A 19,246-nucleotide genomic window follows, 5' to 3' on the forward strand; every position below is an offset into this window, starting at 1 on the left:
CTATTTGAAGAGAGCACCTGAGAAGCTACTGGCTCAACACGTAAGCAGCTCTACAAACATCTGCCAGCGAGGCACCCTGCGCCAGCGCCCAGGAAGCAGCAACACTCCGGGTGGAGTGGGCATGCAACCCTGGGGGACAAGGTACACCTTGGGTATCGTACACAGAGATGATGGCATCCACTATCCAGTGGGCCAGCCTTTGCTTAGAGACTGCCTTCCCTTTCTGCAGACGTCCGAAACAGATGAAGAGCTGATCTGAGGTTCTAAAGCTTTGCGTTCTGTCCAGATAAGTCCGTAAGGCGTGGACTGGACAGAGAAAAGCTAGGGTTGAGTCTGCCTCCTCCAGGGGCAGCGCTTGCAAGTTCACCACTTGATCTCGAAAGGGAGTAGTAGGAACTTTCGGCACATATCCAGGCCGAGGTTTCAGTGTCACCTGAGGGTCAGCCGGCCTGAATTCCAGACACGATTCGTCTACCGAGAAAGCGTGCAGGTCCCCTACCCTCTTGATAGAAGCCAGTGCAAGCAAGAGAAATGTCTTGAGAGAAGGAATTTTTAACTCCACTGTCCGTAGGGGCTCAAAGGGAGGTCTCTGAAGTGCTGTTAAAGGGGGGGTGAAATGCTCATTTTCACTCAATCTCCTGTTAATCTTGAGTACCTATAGAGTAGTATTGCATCCTTCATATTTCCAAAAAGTCTTTAGTTTTATTATATTTATAAAAGAAAGATAGGCTGTACTGAGTCTTTCCGGAAAAAAAACGAGCGTCTGGAGGCGTGCCGTGTGGGCTGCGTGTGGGCGAAGCTAATAGCTGATAGCTAACAACAACACACAGAGACATTTGAAGCAGTTTACTCACCGCCTGCGACCGCGAAACTTTATCATTGTGACTGCTCGATCCTTAAGCATTAGACGATTTGCAAATCCGTCGATCTGGGCTTTGTTTATAAAACAATCATCGTCGAAATGCAGGGAACAAACAGTCTTAGGCTACACAACTCGTTTTTGCCCCGGAAAAACAATCTGCATCCACTGTTCCTAACGTTGGGTTCTTTGGGAAGCTGAACACGGTAAGCTTTCCCTCACATCCAAAAGCACACTTTGGAGATACTATGCAGCGCTGCCGATGATTTCCTGTTGAAGCGCGTTGATGTGCGCGGTCTCGCTCTCCTCTGGTCGGCGTGTGCGCGGGCGCGCTTTTCCGGGAGAAATGCTCATATAAGGAGTTCCACTCTCGTCTACGTCATTAGATCCACGATCGGCCGAAATCAGACGAAACTTGTACCAACCCGGAAGTAAGATTTTCGGCACAGAAATTCTCCGTTATTCGTCCAAAATATTTTTTTAAAACTTTGGCCATGTTAAGAATGAGAATCCATCTCTTTAACACTGTAAACAACTCTGAATACATGAAACACCATTGTACCCCCCCTTTAACACCAGAGAGGTCCCAAGAGGGTATGGAAGAGATGCGAGGAGGGTTCAACCTCCTTGCTCCCTTAACCTTCTGGGGTCTGGGCTGTTTTTGGGGCCCTTGAGATGTTCTGACATGCCCTGACATTTGTGCTTTTTTCAGTTGCTTATAAACATATTAATGGCAAAGGTGTAAATTCACTCTATATAGCACAAACAGGGCTACCATAATATGTGAGCCACGTGTATGTTTTCATTTTTGAGAGAATAATGTTTATGCATGGTTATTGAAAAAAATAAAAAATAAAGTTTCTGAAATAAGGCCACAAAACACATAGTAAATAGGTGTCAACAAGACTTTTGACTAATGGATGTCGTCGCCTAGAGTTTTTTCTTCAAAATTATGTGAAAATCATCCTGCCAAATCATTCACATAACACAATACATTGATTTAAGTTTTGTGAAACACTTCTAGTTTGGAAAGCCAATATGCGGATGGGGTGTAAACGATCATGCATATTTAGTAGTTCACACCTGATGTGCTGAAGGGCCGCTGTGCCTTGGTGAAACGGTGTTTGTACGTAAAGAGCTCTTTTCCAAAATGCCATAAACCTAAAAAGCTGCCTCAAAGATCCACCAAAAGTAATGATTATGAATATGTAAAATATTGCAATAAGACATTTTAATTGTTTATTAACTTCTGGCAAAGATGAAGTTGACGATAGGCTATTGACTCGCGATCTTCGCAGTAGGCTAGTGAACGCACCGGTGAAATGCACATTTATTAGGCTACATAGTTTTTTGTTTTGGATGGTTTTGTTTAGAACCAGCTTTCTGTAAATATATTTCACATTTTTTAGACATGTGAGGCGAGTAGGCTACGGTCTGGTTCATGATGATCTCCAGTTCAAGCACCTTATGTTGTGATTGCTAGCCTATATTTACTTTTTATGTATTAAATCCAGGAAATTTGTTAATGAAAAAATTATTAAAATTAAGATACAATTAATACAAAACTTTCGTTTTAAAGAAAGGATTTGTACTTTCTGTTTTGAGGTCTCTGTGAAAGTTTGAAAGTCTTTTAGTGCTGCTTTCAGAGCGCTCGCGTCCATAATGGAGAACTGTCACGTAATATTGTTTTTTCCTCATAAATGCGAACATGAAAAATAAAAGACAAAAGACTTTTAAGTAAAACTTACTCCGAAATTGTGTTCTCGGCGGAATTCGCTCTTCAAAATGCTGCCGTTCGTCGTCTGAGTTACAATCTTCCTCTGAGGAAACAACTCGGTATCATGCATTCTTCCTCGCTGTCCAGAATCATCTGAAGGGTGTCTTTACCGGAGAAGCGTGCCATACTCAAAACGCGATGAACTATCAGTAAGTCTGATGAAGAAACTGTGTTTTTATGGCATTGATCGGGGGGCGTATGCGATGCATACTAGATCACCTAAACTATTTACCATGTGAATAGCGCCGGGGGCGGGGCGGCTGCAGCTTATTATAAAGATAATGAGGCAGAAGGAAAAACGGTACCTCTCCTTGCTTTCAAACGGATTACATGAGTTGAAAACATTTGTTTTTTATATAAATTACTTCATTTAAAAGAAGAGATTTCAAGCTTCATAAAGACATATCTCATGTGTCTGTGTGAGAAGTATTCGCTGAGTTACAGTTCATTTTCGGACACGTTTCAGAATGGACTACACTGACAGAGAGAAGGCAGAACTCGCTTCGTGTTTATTTTTCTTTATTTGGCGAAAAGCACAACACTATATTTTTATTGTGAGTATACACAAAAATAATACACATTTAACAGAATCGATTGATGTACGAAACTCCTATGAAAAATCAAAGTCAACAGAGTATTTATAAGTTTCTTTTACACTGATAAAAAAAAAGCGAGCTGGTATCGCCGGCGATACCGCCGACTTCAGGGGGTTAAGGAACCTGACGATTAGATTGTGCTTCCCCAGGGATTTCTCACCAACTGCATCGTGATGTGCTGCGATATAGAGGCAACATACACTTTGAGGGTGGAGGTAGACAGCCCTCGCTCCAACCCCTCTTGCAGGAAAGAAAGCACCGATCCGACCGAACAGACTCAGGGGTTTTCTCCGTAAGAAGAACACCAATCGACGAACAGGTTCCACCTCGATGCATAAGTCAGTCTCGTGTAGAGGGCTCTAGCAGAGGAGATAGTGTCTACGACAGCTTGTGGTAGACCACTCAGAACCTCCACTTCCCGTCCAGTGACCAGGCCTGGAGTCTCCACAGGTCTGGACGTGGGTGCCAAATGGTGCCCTGCCCCTGAGAGAGAAGGTCCTCCCTCAGGGGGATGGGCCAGGGAGGGGCTGAAGAGAGAAGTATGAGTTCGGAGAACCAGGTCCAGTTGGGCCAGTAAGGGACAACTAGCAAGACCTGCTCCTCTTCCTCCCTGACTCTGCACAGGAATTATAACTGTGGAATTAGGCTCACCGGGGGAAATGCATACTTGCTTAGATGCGTCGGCCAGCTGTGTGCCAGTGCATCCACACCGATAGAGTCCTTGGTTAGTGAATAAAACAACTGGCAGTGGGTCGTTTCTGGAGAGGCAAACAGATCTACCTGTGCGGCCCCGAAACGATCCCAGATCTGCTGAACCGACTGGGGGTGGAGTCGCCATTCCCTAGGCTTTATTTGCTGTCATGAGAGCCTATTGGCGACACGATAGAGCAGACCTGGAATATGAATGGCATGAAGCGACCTCAGATGCTTCTGACTCCACCAAAGGAGGAGACGGGCGAGTTGTGTCAGATGACGTGAATGTGCACCACCTTGCTTGTTGATGTACGACACGGTCGTGGTATTGTCCGATCTGACCCAATACATGCTTGCCGAGCAGCAGCGTTTTGAGGCGCCTCAAAGCAAGTAGTACCGTTAACAACTCAAGGCAATTGATATGCCAATGCAGCTGAGGACCTGTCCAGCGTCCTGCTACTGCATACCCGTCGTGCGTGGCCCCCCAACCTGTCTTGGAGGCATCTGTGAACACCACCGCATGCCTGGACGCTTGTATCATGGACACACCGGACCGGAGAAACACAGCATCTGACCAAAGTTGGAAGGTTTTCCGGCAAGTTTGAGAATCGCAACCGGCAACCTGCCGTCTTTCTAAGCCCTCCATGGGACCCGGCCAAGAAGCCAATGCTGAAGTGGTCTCATATGTAACAACCCCAGCGGCGTGACTGCCGCAGCGGAAGCCATATACCCCAGAAGCCTCTGAAAGTATTTCAGTGGAACCACCTTCCTGCTCTTGAATGTATCCAAGCAGTTCAGAATCGACTGGGCACGATCCTCCGTTAGACATGCGTCTGTTTGACCGAGTCCATCTCCATACCGAGAAAAGAGATACTCTACCCGGGGGTGAGCTTGCTCTTTTCCCAGTTGACCTGAAGACCCAATAGACTGATATGTTGGAGCAGCAAGTCTCTGTGTTCACACAACTGTTCCCGCGACTGAGCCAGTATCAGCCAGTCGTCAAGGTAGTTGAGGACACGAACGCCCTGTTCTCTCAAGGGAGAAATGGCCAACTCTGCGAGCTTCGTAAAGACGCGGGGGGACAGAGACAGTCCAAAGGCTATGACTTTGTACTGATACGCCCGACCCTCGAACGTGAACCTCAGGAATGGCCTGTGTCGCGGCAGGATGGAGATGTGAAAGTACGCGTCCTTCAGGTCTACCGCTGCAAACAAATCTCCTGGACAGACACATCTGTATATGTCCTTGAGTACTATCATCTTGAACTTGAGCTTGTAAAGGGCCCGATTCAAGATGCGTAGGTCCAAGATTGGTCTTAATCCGCCTCCTTTCTTTGGCACAATGAAGTAAGGGATGTAAATCCCTCGCTTTATGTCGGCTACAGACACCGGTTTTATTGCATCCTTTGCCAGTAGGACAGCAATGTCCGCATGCAAGATTGGGGCAGATCTGCTCTTCACAACCGTGGAGCGAACGCCAGCAAATCTGGGTGGGTGCCGGTGGAACTGAATCATGTAGCCACGTGCAATGGTGCTCAGGAGCCAGCTGGACGGTCTGCAGAGGTCTTTCCAGGCTTGCAGAAACCGTACCAGGGGGGCTCGTGGCACCACTGATGTACCAGGAGGAGGGCAGCGAAGTGGAGGGCAGGGACCCAACCCGGAGGGCCCCAAGGCAGTCCGGAGGGGGTCTGTGTACGTATCACACGAACCTGCCTCCACTTGGTGGCATTGAGTATGGGAGGAGACAAACCTGGGTCCTTGAACCGTACTCGTCTGCCAACTGGCGACACAAGAGGGGATTGAGACAGGCCAGACTGATCTGGGGTGTCTGATAATCTGAACCTCTTGAAACCCAGGGTTGAGAATTTCTGTGCCTTTGGCGATTCGGAAACAACTGTACTCCAGAGAGACAATGGTGAAACAACAACCACCAGAGAAACTTTCGTCCCCAACCCTGTTTGGCCTGTATCAGGGTCGCTTATTACTCTTGCCTCCTGGACTGGCAAGATCTGACACAGGCTGGGCAGCCTGCCTATGGCTAGCTCTATGCTGAGGCCCGAGCTGTGGCGGGGGCCTAACAGGCTGAGCAGCCTTAGGGGGCGCCCTCGGCGACATGCTGGTGGAGTGACTGCTAGCGGCGACGGGGTGAGAAGCTCAGCAGGCCGTCCCGGCAGGGTGTGACGGGCTTCCTCCACCTGCGACTGAGCTACAGAAGGCTGTTGGGCATCACCCACTGTAGCGTCGCCGAACAACCCCGTCTGGGAAATTGGGGAGTCCAGGATCCGAACCTTGTCCGCATCCTCCATATCAACCAGACCGAGCCAATGATCGCGCTGCTGAACCACCAGAGTGGACATTGCCAGACCGATCGCGCAGGTTGCCACACTTGTGCTCCGAAGAGCCAAGTCAGTTGCCTTACAGAGCTCACCCATGAGCTGACAGTCTGGCCTACCCTTTTGCACGTCCTGGAATGTTTTAGCCTGAAAAAGCTGTAACAAGGCCAAGGCGTGCATAGAGGCGGTGGCGGCTTGCCCACAGGCTCCATAAGCCGCGTCTGACAAAGCAGACAATGACTCCAGAGCCTGTGAGGGGAAACACAGTTCTCCAGAGCTGGATGTAGCGGCCGCCGGACACAGGTGTGCCAGAACAGACCGCTCCACCGCGTGCGGCACTCAAGGGTAGCGAGGGGGGAGGAGCCATCCTGGTCACTTAAGGCAGTAAAGGGTGCCTTCCATGACAGATTCAGAAGCTCGCGATCACCGCTGCCACACACTGTAACGTCAGCACTGGGAGAGCTTCCAACAGAAGTGCTGACACACACAGGCTTGTTATTAAAGTACACTTTCAGAGATATCGACGTAACAACCGATCGGCTCTGAAGCGAAAAGAATGAATGGTGGGTGCATCCACTTCCCTGTTATACCCACAGTGCAGGGCCGGGCGTGGATTGCGCACCTGCCAAAGCTCATTTGGCTTGATTTGTATACTATATCGAAGACATCTGGCGAACGTTACCCAACTGAAAGGGAACTGTATTGCTTTCAGAGAGATGCAGGCCTAAATCTTTAGATTATTCTCCCCACTCTCTCTCTCTCCCAACTGCATTCTTGTTCATCTGTACTGTGCTATCAATTTAAAAATGCCAAATAATAATATTTATACATATAGCAGCAATCCACAATTATAGAACCAAGAACTTAAATGACATCCTTAAAGTTGTATTCTTGTTTTACATCTATTATTATTATTATTTGTTATATTTTCATTTCTAGAGATGAACAATACAAGAAGAATTCTGAGCACTTCCGAGCAAGGTATAGTATTATAGAATATATTATTATTTTCAAGAGACCTTAACATTAGTTTTACAAAAAAAAAATCTACAGAAATGCAAATTAGTCTTAATCAGTTACAATAAATTTATAAATAAAGATATACATACTCATCAGTCATGTAATTAGGTACACCTTGCTAGTACCAGGTTGGACCCATTTTCCCTTCAGTATTATGCCTTAATTTTAACAAGGTACTGGAAACATTTCTTGCCACATGTCAGAGCTGTCACAGTCATCGACTGCTCTTACTAGTGTATATAAGAACTGTATGGCTTTCAGCGAGATGCAGTCCTAAATCTTTAGATTATTCTCCCCACTCTCTCTCCCAACTGTATTCTTGTTCATCTGTACTGTGCTATCAATTTAAAAATGCCAAATAATAATATTTATACATACAGCTGCAATCCATAATTATAGAGCCAAGCACTTAAATGACATCCTTAAAGTTGTATTCTTGTTTTACATGTATTATTATATAACTGTATACATTTGTATTATTTTAATACAGAGAAAATCAATACAAAGAGGAGCTGAAACAAACAAGGTAATATAAACTGAAGTAATTTACAACATTACTAAAAGTGTGTTATAATCATATGTGTTATGTGTTGTATACATATTTGTGCACCAAGTAATGAATAAATGATTTAAACTCGTAGACCTGGATACTACTTATAAAAGTGCATATAAATCATCTTCACAACCTGTTTTTCTGCAAATTCAAAAATAAGTTTTCTCAGTTAAAATCACAAAATAATTTATTTTTTATTTGGTGTATTATTATATGTTATATTTTAATTTCTAGAGATGAACTTGAACAATACAAGAAGAATTCTGAGCTCTTCCGAGCAAGGTATAGTATTATAGAATATATTATTATTTTCAAGAGACCTTAACATTAGTTTTATAATTTCAAAACTCTACAGAAATGCAAATTAGTCTTAATCAATTACAATAAATTAATAAATAACGATATACATACTCACCAGTCATGTAATTAGGTACACTTTGCTAGTACCAGGTTGGACCCCTTTTGCCTTCAGTATTATGCCTTAATTTTAACAAGGTACTGGAAACATTTCTTGCCACATGTCAGAGCTGTCACAGTCATCGATTACACTTACTAGTGTATAGCATGTGCCGGTATCAAATTTTCATGCTGCGATTAATTGATTGAGCTTTTATCACGGTATACGGTATTATCACGATATTTTAATTGCTCAAGAGAAACGGATGGATTGGGGGTGATGTAGAAAAACAAACAACTTGCATCACAATAGGTGTAATTGTGATTGTCAAAACATTTGGTAACTAAACAGAATTTTACACAATTTTCACGATTTCAATTCGATTCTTGGGATTTGATTCCAATCTTGATTCAATATTGACTCTTTGGATAAATATTAGGTAGGCTACAGTAGATAGCCTACATGTTAATTTTTCTCAAGAAATAATAAATCTCACATAATGCTGTAAACATACAGAGAGCCCTGTCAGCTGGTATTATTAAAGGTTAAAAATTAACAAATTAAATTAAATATAATTTGGTTTCCATTATAATAACAATTATGACACAAGTAAAAATATAATACACATGTAATATAGTGCACATATTTAGCAAAATACTCCTATTTTTTTCTAGTCAACTAACGTGTTGGTCATTGAATGGCTTTCCTGAGGTAAATGTAACGTTCTGTGAAATAATTGTTCACCTGCAGTTTTATTGACCTCTTTCCGTGGTTGAAAAACACTGATTGATCGATATTATGTATGAGGCATAAATACATTTCGGTAAGATGTACTGTATCTTTAAATAAAAAGTAACAGATGATCGGTTTACTTGAACTGAAGCGCTACAGCGATCGGTCACGTCACATTTACAAGCACCAAAACGGTATTTATTGCCTGAATTTCGTAATAAAATGGATAGAACCTGAGAGCTGAGATTTTTTATTATATCAAAAGTAACCTGCTCTGTCTAGTCTGTCGGGTGTCAGTGTCCTCTTTGCTCCATGATTTAGGTAACCCTAACCCTAAAGGTACGTAGCAAGCCGACATGAGTGTGCTTGACTCAAGGGTGCCCTCTATTTGAAGAGAGCACCTGAGAAGCTACTGGCTCAACACGTAAGCAGCTCTACAAACATCTGCCAGCGAGGCACCCTGCGCCAGCGCCCAGGAAGCAGCAACACTCCGGGTGGAGTGGGCATGCAACCCTGGGGGACAAGGTACACCTTGGGTATCGTACGCAGAGATGATGGCATCCACTATCCAGTGGGCCAGCCTTTGCTTAGAGACTGCCTTCCCTTTCTACAGGCCTCCGAAACAGATGAAGAGCTGATCTGAGGTTCTAAAGCTTTGCGTTCTGTCCAGATAAGTCCGTAAGGCACGGACTGGACAGAGAAAAGCTAGGGTTGAGTCTGCCTCCTCCAGCGGCAGCGCTTGCAAGTTCACCACTTGATCTCGAAAGGGAGTAGTAGGAACTTTCGGCACATATCCAGGCCGAGGTCTCAGTGTCACCTGAGGGTCAGCCGGCCTGAATTCCAGACACGATTCGTCTACCGAGAAAGCGTGCAGGTCCCCTACCCTCTTGATAGAAGCCAGTGCAAGCAAGAGAAATGTCTTGAGAGACAGAATTTTTAACTCCACTGTCCGTAGGGGCTCAAAGGGAGGTCTCTGAAGTGCTGTTAACACCAGAGATAGGTCCCAAGAGGGTATGGAAGAGATGCGTGGAGGGTTCAACCTCCTTGCTCCCTTAAATCAAATCAAATCAAATCAAGTATATTTGTATAGCGCTTTTCACAATACAGATTGTATCAAAGCAGCTTCACAGTATTAAATTAAAATAAAATAATACAACAAGGTTTGTTTCTAGTGGAATTTATTGATTGATAGAATAAAATTAAATATCCCCAAAATATCCCCAACTGAGCAAGCCAAAGGCAACAGTGGCAAGGAACCGAAAAAACTCCATCAAGTTTCCTAATGGTGTCCTAAAACTCCATCAGGTGACCTAATGGAGAAAAAAAAAACCTTGGGAGAACCCAGGCTCAGTCGGGGGCCAGTTCTCCTCTGGCATTTATGAACTAGAGGCCGGATTGTAGTTTGAACTGTAAGATTAACAATATTATATGAATGCCTGGCTGATGAGATGCGTCTTTAATCTAGTTTTTAACTGGGAGGGCAACGAACAGTATCAGGAAGACTATTCCAGAGTTTCGGAGCCAAATGTGAAAATGCTCTCCCTCCTTTGGTTGATCTGGATATCCTAGGTATGACCAAAAGCCTCGAATTTATTGATCTTAAAGAGCGCGATGGATTATAGGGCGATAGAAGATCCGTTAAATAGACTGGAGCTAAGCCGTTTAGGGCTTTATAAGTCAGTAGCAATACCTTATAATTAATACGGAACTTTATAGGTAGCCAATGTAGTGATGATAAAATCGGTGTTAAATGATCATATTTTCTTGATCTAGTAAGAACTCTAGCAGCGGCATTTTGGACTAACTGTAGCTTGTTTATTGAGGATGCAGGACAACCGGCTAATAAAGCATTACAGTAATCTAGTCTCAAGGTCATGAATGCATGAACTAACTTTTCTGCATCAGAAACTGATAGCATGTTACGTAGCTTAGCAATGTTTCTAAGGTGGAAAAAGGCTGTTTTTGTAACATACGAAATATGATTTTCAAAAGACAGGTTACAATCGAGTATAACACCCAGGTCTTTTACTGTAGAGGATAAAGTAACAGGACATCCTACGATGTTAAAGTTGTATTGTGAGAGGTTCTGTGGGCGGTTTTTTGAACCGATAAGTATTACCTCTGTCTTGTCTGGATTTAATAAAAGAAAATTACGCGTCATCCAATCTTTTATATCTTTAACACACTGTCAATTTAGATAATTTAGCGTTTTCATCCGGCTGTGATGAAATATATATTTGAGTGTCATCAGCATAACAATGGAAACTAATTCCATGTTTCTTTATAATATTTCCAAGTGGCAGCATATATATTGAGAATAATAGAGGGCCCAACACAGATCCCTGCGGCACTCCATAGTTTACTGGAGTTATGATCGATTTTTCTCCATTTAAATAGACAAAATGGTGTCGGTCAGATAGGTATGATCTGAACCAGCTTAATGCTTGTCCTTGAACACCAGTATAATTTTGTAGTCGATCTAAGAGTATTGTGTGATCTATAGTATCGAACGCAGCACTTAGATCAAGTAAAACTAGTATTGAGATACAGCCTTGGTCAGAAGCTAAAAGTAAATCATTTGTGATTTTAACGAGTGGAGTTTCAGTGCTATGATGCGGCCTGAATCCTGACTGAAACTTTTCGTAGATATCATTTTCTTGCAAGAAAGAGCCCAGTTGAGTGGACACAACTTTTTCTAGTATTTTAGACATAAATGGAAGATTTGAAATGGGTCTATAATTTGCTAGATTATTATGATCTAATTGTGGTTTCTTAATGAGAGGTTTTATAACTGCCAGTTTAAATGTTCTTGGAACATGACCTAAAGATAAGGATGAGTTAATAATATTGAGGAGAGGCTCTTCCACTACAGGTAACACTTCTTTCAGTAGTTCAGTTGGTATAGGATCTAATAAACATGTTGTTGTTTTAGATGAAGTGATAAGTTTATTTAACTCTTTTTGTTCTATAGTTGTAAAGCACTGTAATTGTTCTTGCGGGGGGATAATTGAGGCTGAATTATAAGGCGCGATTGAGGACTGAACGTTTACAATTGTGGTTCTCATGTTTTCTATTTTCTCAGTGAAGAAGTTAATGAAATCATTACTAATAAACTGTAACGGGATATTTTGTTCGGGTGACGTCTGTTTATTTGTTAGTCTAGCCACATTGTTAAATAAAAACCTAGGATTGTTTTGGTTATTTTCTATTAGTTTGCGGAGGTGCTCAGCCCTGGCCACTTTTAGGGCCTTTTTATAACGTGACCTACTGTCTTTCCACACGATTCTAAAGACCTCTAAATTAGTTTGTTTCCATTTACGCTCTAAATTACGGGTTTCTCTCTTTAGAACATGCATAGTATTATTGTACCATGATGCTTTAATTTTCTCTCTGACCTTTTTTAATTTAATGGGTGCAACTTAAGGAACCTGACGATTAGATTGTGCTTCCCCAGGGATTTCTCACCAACTGCATCGTGATGTGCTGCGATATAGAGGCAACATACACTTTAAGGGTGGAGGGAGACAGCCCTCACTCCAACCCCTCTTGCAGGAAAGAAAGCACCGATCTGACCGAACAGACTCAGGGGTTTTCTCTGTAAGAAGAACACCAATCGACGAACAGGTTCCACCTCGATGCATAAGTCAGTCTCGTGGAGGGGGCTCTAGCAGAGGAGATAGTGTCTACGACAGCTTGTGGTAGACAACTCAGATCCTCCACTTCCCGTCCAGTGACCAGGCCTGGAGTCTCCACAGGTCTGGACGTGGGTGTCAAATGGTGCCCCTTTCCCTGAGAAAGAAGGTCCTCCCTCAGGGGGATGGGCCAGGGAGGGGCTGAAGAGAGAAGTATGAGTTCGGAGAACCAGGTCCAGTTGGGCCAGTAAGGGACAACTAGCAAGACCTGCTCCTCTTCCTCCCTGACTCTGCACAGGAATTATAACTGTGGAATTAGGCTCACCGGGGGAAATGCATACTTGCGTAGATGCGTCGGCCAGCTGTGTGCCAGTGCATCCACACCGATAGAGTCCTTGGTTAGCGAATAAAACAACTGGCAGTGGGTCGTTTCTGGAGAGGCAAACAGATCGACCTGTGCGGCCCCGAAACGATCCCAGATCTGCTGAACCGACTGGGGGTGGAGTCGCCATTCCCTAGGCTTTATTTGCTGTCATGAGAGCCTATTGGCGACACGATAGAGCAGACCTGGAATATGAATGGCACGAAGTGACCTCAGATGCTTCTGACTCCACCAAAGGAGGAGACGGGCGAGTTGTGTCAGATGACGTGAATGTGCACCACCTTGCTTGTTGATGTACGACACGGTCGTGGTATTGTCCGATCTGACCAATACATGCTTGCTGAGCAGCAGCGTTTTGAGGCGTCTCAAAGCAAGTAGTACCGCTAACGGTATTTAAGCCTTTGTACCGTTGCACTTAAGCCTTTGCTACAAGCACTTTCGTTTTGGCCCATTGTCGCCTTATTCACTTAATTGCACGACCGAAACAGCATCTGTAGGAATACATTTAAATAGAGTAGGTCCAGATCATTCCCGTAGGACAAGCGAGCATACAAGAGGCACGACAGGAGCGCGCAAGTGTGTTTTCTCTAGAATACTCTGTTCTCCTGCTTTTTCAAAATCTTCATACTTCCACAACAAGATCAACAGCTCCCCCAACACACGATTACTCTTCAAGACATTCAACTCTCTTCTCTGTCCACCTCCACCACCACCCACCTCCTCTTTAACTGCCGACGATTTTGCGAACTTCTTCACCAACAAAACAACAACCATCAGCAGTCAGTTCTCAGCTCCACACACACAGGAACCAAGACTGACCCCTTCCACAGCCAATAACCCTCTGTCCTCCTTTTCTCCGCTAACCGAGGAAGAAGTATCTACACTTCTCCTCTCCAGTCATCCTACCACCTGCCCTCTAGACCCCATCCCCTCACACCTTCTACAAGCCATCTCTCCCACACTTCTACCAGCACTCACACACATCATCAACACATTCTTCCATACTGGCACCTTCCCTACAGCATTCAAGCAGGCCCGGGTCACTCCACTGCTTAAAAAACCAACACTGAACACATCATTTGTAGAGAACTACAGACCTATCTCTCTCCTACCATTCATTGCGAAAACACTTGAAAGAGCTGTTTTCAACCAAGTAACATCCTTCTTGTCTCTAAACAACCAGCTGGATGTCAACCAATCCGGCTTCAAGAAAGGGCATTCAACTGAGACTGCATTACTGTCGGTCACCGAAGCCCTACGGACTGCTAAAGCTGCTTCCAAATCTTCACTCCTCATTCTCCTGGATCTGTCTGCTGCCTTCGACACTGTAAACCATCAGATCCTTATGTCCTGTCTCTCATCACTGGGCATCACAGGAACTTCACTCGACTGGTTTGAGTCCTATCTCACAGGTAGGTCCTTCAAGGTCGCATGGAGAGGCAAGGTATCCAGAACACATCAACTGACCACAGGGGTTCCCCAGGGTTCAGTTCTTGGTCCCCTCCTCTAACCCCATCCTGGTCACTTAAGGCAGTAAAGGGTGCCTTCCATGACAGATTCAGAAGCTCGCGATCACCGCTGCCACACACTGTAACGTCAGCACTGGGAGAGCTTCCAACAGAAGTGCTGACACACACAGGCTTGTTATTAAAGTACACTTTCAGAGATATCGACGTAACAACCGATCGGCTCTGAAGCGAAAAGAATGAATGGTGGGTGCATCCACTTCCCTGTTATACCCACAGTGCAGGGCCGGGCGTGGATTGCGCACCTGCCAAAGCTCATTTGGCTTGATTTGTATACTATATCGAAGACATCTGGCTCCCTGGCGTGATCCCAACAGACTAAGTCGAACGTTACCCAACTGAAAGGGAACTGTATTGCTTTCAGAGAGATGCAGGCCTAAATCTTTAGATTATTCTCCCCACTCTCTCTCTCTCCCAACTGCATTCTTGTTCATCTGTACTGTGCTATCAATTTAAAAATGCCAAATAATAATATTTATACATATAGCAGCAATCCACAATTATAGAACCAAGAACTTAAATGACATCCTTAAAGTTGTATTCTTGTTTTACATCTATTATTATTATTATTTGTTATATTTTCATTTCTAGAGATGAACAATACAAGAAGAATTCTGAGCTCTTCCAAGCAAGGTATAGTATTATAGAATATATTATTATTTTCAAGAGACCTTAACAATTGTTTTACAAAAAAAAATCTACAGAAATGCAAATTAGTCTTAATCAGTTACAATAAATTAATAAATAACGACATACATACTCACCAGTCATGTAATTAGGTACACCTTGCTAGTACCAGGTTGGACCCATTTTGCCTTCAGTATTATGCCTTAATTTTAACAAGGTACTGGAAACATTTCTTGCCACATGTCAGAGCTGTCACAGTCATCGACTGCTCTTACTAGTGTATATAAGAACTCTATTGCTTTCAGCGAGATGCAGTCCTAAATCTTTAGATTATTCTCCCCACTCTCTCTCCCAACTGTATTTGTCACATTCACCACCTTCACCGTCTGTCTTCACTTCACTACACTTCCCAGCATCCCTCGTGTCTTCACACCAGCACTCACTCTCCCCTGAGTAATCATCATCACCTGTACCTCGTCATCTCACCCCTTTATATTCAGCACTCACCCTTCAGTCATCGTCTGGTCTCGTCAATTCATGACACTCAGACTCCCCGAACACTCACCTGGTTCCTTACCTGAGACGCTATCATCCTTCATCTGTCCGCCTACCTTCTTCATCGATCCTCCGTCATCACCAGAGTATGTGAGCGGAGTGGAGCGGAAAGAATTTGCGCTCCACGCTCAAAGCATTTCATAATTACTCCGCTCAAGCTCCGCTCTAGGTGTACAACTTTCCGCTCCTCGCTCCGCTCCCACTCCGTCCTTAATACGTCTCGCTCCGTATTCGCTCCACGGTAAATTTTTATCCTTTTTTAATTTATTTTATTTTTAAATAACACAACCTCTGATTAGAAAATAAATACTGTACAACGAATACGCAGTACTAAGAGAAAAACATCCACATACTTTATTGGAATTTTAAACAGCCCCAAACCAATAAATTAGGCTATCCTTTAGCTCACTTTAAAACAAAGCAAAATAGAAATCACATCGACTCTTTTGACGTTGTAATCACCTCCCCGCACTCGCGTTCTCCTTTGTCATCACTACCTTTTACAATTTATATTGTTTCCCCTTCTTCAGGTAATATTTCGGAAACGATCTGAAGAGAAAACGCAAAAGTACTTTTTATTCTGCGTTTAGACGACCGTTATGGGAGGGAAATCTGTGTGCATATGGTGACGCAAAAGTGTGAAATTCAATGTAGTATGCACTCAGTGGCAAGGTGGCAATGTAAGGCACTGATCGGTGCCTTCACTGTCTAGCAGACTTTTGCTTTTACCTTTTAGACGGAAACACGACGGTGGAGCATTTTTAAGATTTCCACTCTGGAGGGTGGTTTCACTTTTTTGTGTTTTTAAGCCCCAAAAACGCTGTCGCCGTCTAAACGAAAGGCACATCTGATAAAATATTTTTACGTTTTCACCCACGAGCGTTCTCGTGTAAACTGGGCCTTATAAAATCGTCCATATAATGGAGTTGCACAGGCGGAAATCGCGAGGGGGTCGGTAAAATATCATTAAAAGCACGTGTAAAATTAATTACATGATATATACTTTATATAAATGTTTGTGAAAGTACTAGTAAAACAATATAAATGCAAAATATGATTAGAAACATTTTGAGTCCCCCTCCATTGCCTCACAGTGGTTTGGTCCTGAGCGATAGTGGAGCGTTTTCGGAGCGAGAGAAAATCACAACGCTCCGACATTAAAAAAATTCGCTCCTCGCTCTGGGCAAAATCACGCAACTCCGCTCCTCGCTCCGCTCCCGCTCCGCTCCCACTCCGCACCGCTCACATACTCTGGTCATCACCATCTGCAAGAAAGAAAGAAAGAGAGACTTTACCATTCAGCTAAGACCATTCAAGATTATTTGTGTTGCTGTTACTCACCTATTGTCTTCATCTCCGATTCATTCTGCAATTAAACCTTTAAACTTACCATCTTGTCTGTTTCATCTGTAAACCCTGACAGAAGACCAGACCAAAGATGCAGAATCTTTTGGATTCCAGAGCTAACCTATTGTCCCTATATGACACAGCCCCGTTCATCCGGTTGGTTCCTGCCGAGCCGGCATTCCAGTTCGGATCCAGAACGCAACACTACGATGATTTCTCCAGTCCCCCTTTTCCACTGCTCCCGCCCAGCCCACCCTCATCATCGCTGGATCTGCCCAGCACAAAGCCCTCATCGCTGGATCTGCCCAGCACAAAGCCCTCATCGCTGGTTCTGCCCAGCACAAGGCCTTCATTGCTGATCCTGTCTTCTTCAAAGCCGCCTTCGTCTCAGTTCCTGTCCAGTCCAGTGCCTTCTCATCCTGTTTTGCCAGCTGGGTCGGTGGATCTCCGTTTTTCGCCTCCAACCTCCGTGTCCAGTACTCTGCCTCAGCCCATCTGTTCATCACCATCCCCTTGGCTCCTACCTCCTTCAGTTCCTCCGTGGCCCATCAGTACACCAGTTCCGCCAGGCTCCCTCGTCCCCCCGGATTCACCTTGGTCATTCGTCCACCTTCCCTCACCTCTGGACTTCACTCCTCTGGCTACGCCTCGTCCCTTCGTCCCCCCCCCAGCTCTGTTGGACTCCTCACTCCCTTCAGTTCCTCCTTGGTCCTCAGTCCCTCTGCCTTCACCGTGCCCTTTTGTGTCCCCGTCTGCACTTCTGTCACCAGAGCCGGCGGTTCCGCCATGTCCAGCTGTATCTTCGGCGTCGCCTGGGCTCGTCGGCTCTCCGGCTCCCCCCGGATCTCCTCTCCCTTCTGCTCCGCCTCCGTCTGTCGTCCCCCTGGAATCTGCAACCCTTCCTCCTCCATGGCTCCTCACTCCGTCAGCTCCACCTTGGTCATCTGCGGCGCGAGGACGCGCCTTCCGGGAGGGGGGAGTAATGTCACATTCACCACCTTCACCGTCTGTCTTCACTTCACTACACTTCCCAGCATCCCTCGTGTCTTCACACCTGCACTCACTCTCCCCTGAGTAATCATCATCACCTGTACCTCGTCATCTCACCCCTTTATATTCAGCACTCACCCTTCAGTCATCGTCTGGTCTCGTCAATTCATGACACTCAGACTCCCCGAACACTCAACTGGTTCCTTACCCGAGACGCTATCATCCTTCATCTGTCTGCCTACCTTCTTCATCGATCCTCCGTCATCACCATCTGCAAGAAAGAAAGAAAGAGAGACTTTACCATTCAGCTAAGACCATTCAAGATTATCTGTGTTACTGTTACTCACCTATTGTCTGCATCTCCGTTTCATTCTGCAATTAAACCTTTAAACTTACCATCTTGTCTGTTTCATCTGTAAACCCTGACAGTATTCTTGTTCATCTGTACTGTGCTATCAATTTAAAAATGCCAAATAATAATATTTATACATATAGCTGCAATCCATAATTATAAAGCCAAGCACTTAAATGACATCCTTAAAGTTGTATTCTTGTTTTACATGTATTATTATATAACTGTATACATTTGTATTCTTTTAATACAGAGAAAATCAATACAAAGAGGAGCTGAAACAAACAAGGTAATATAAACTGAAGTATTTTACAACATTACTAAAAGTGTGTTATAATCATATGTGTTATGTTTTGTATACATATTTGTGCACCAAGTAATGAATAAATGCTTTAAACTCATAGTTCAGTGTATTGTAGACCTGGATACTACTTATAAAAGTGCATATAAATCATATTCACAACATGTTTTTCTGCAAATACAAAAATAACAGTTTTCTCAGTTAAAATCACAAAATAATTTATTTTTATTTGATGTATTATTATTTGTTATATTTCCATTTTCTAGAAATGATCTTGAACAAAACAAGAAGAATTTTGAGCACTTCCAAGCAAGGTATAGTATTATAAATATATTATTATTTTCAAGAGACTTCAGCAATTGTTTTACAATGAAAAAAAACAATCTACAGAAATGCAAATTAGTCTTAATCAGTTACAATAAATAAATAAAGACATACATACTCATCAGTCATGTAATTAGGTACACCTTCTTAGTACCAGGTTGGAGCCCCTGTTGCCTTCAGTATTATGCCTTAATTCTTCATGATATATATTTAACAAGGTACTGGAAACATTTCTTGCCACATGTCAGAGC

General features: G+C 43.8%; 1 protein-coding gene across 1 annotated transcript in view; it reads left to right on the top strand.

The window, feature by feature from the left end:
- The window catches only part of LOC311295562 (uncharacterized protein), a 157,560-nt gene that overhangs the window by 47,985 nt on the left and 90,329 nt on the right, over positions 1–19,246 (top strand). The window contains exons 10-15 of the mRNA XM_084417035.1: positions 7,197–7,238; positions 7,768–7,803; positions 8,065–8,112; positions 15,091–15,132; positions 18,624–18,659; positions 18,938–18,985. Of these exons, the coding sequence (XP_084273161.1) occupies positions 7,197–7,238; positions 7,768–7,803; positions 8,065–8,112; positions 15,091–15,132; positions 18,624–18,659; positions 18,938–18,985 (252 nt within the window). The remainder of the gene's footprint in view (positions 1–7,196; positions 7,239–7,767; positions 7,804–8,064; positions 8,113–15,090; positions 15,133–18,623; positions 18,660–18,937; positions 18,986–19,246) is intronic.

This window comes from Rutilus rutilus (genome assembly GCF_951802725.1).
Source record: "Rutilus rutilus genome assembly, chromosome: 8".
Taxonomy (NCBI): domain Eukaryota; kingdom Metazoa; phylum Chordata; class Actinopteri; order Cypriniformes; family Leuciscidae; genus Rutilus; species Rutilus rutilus.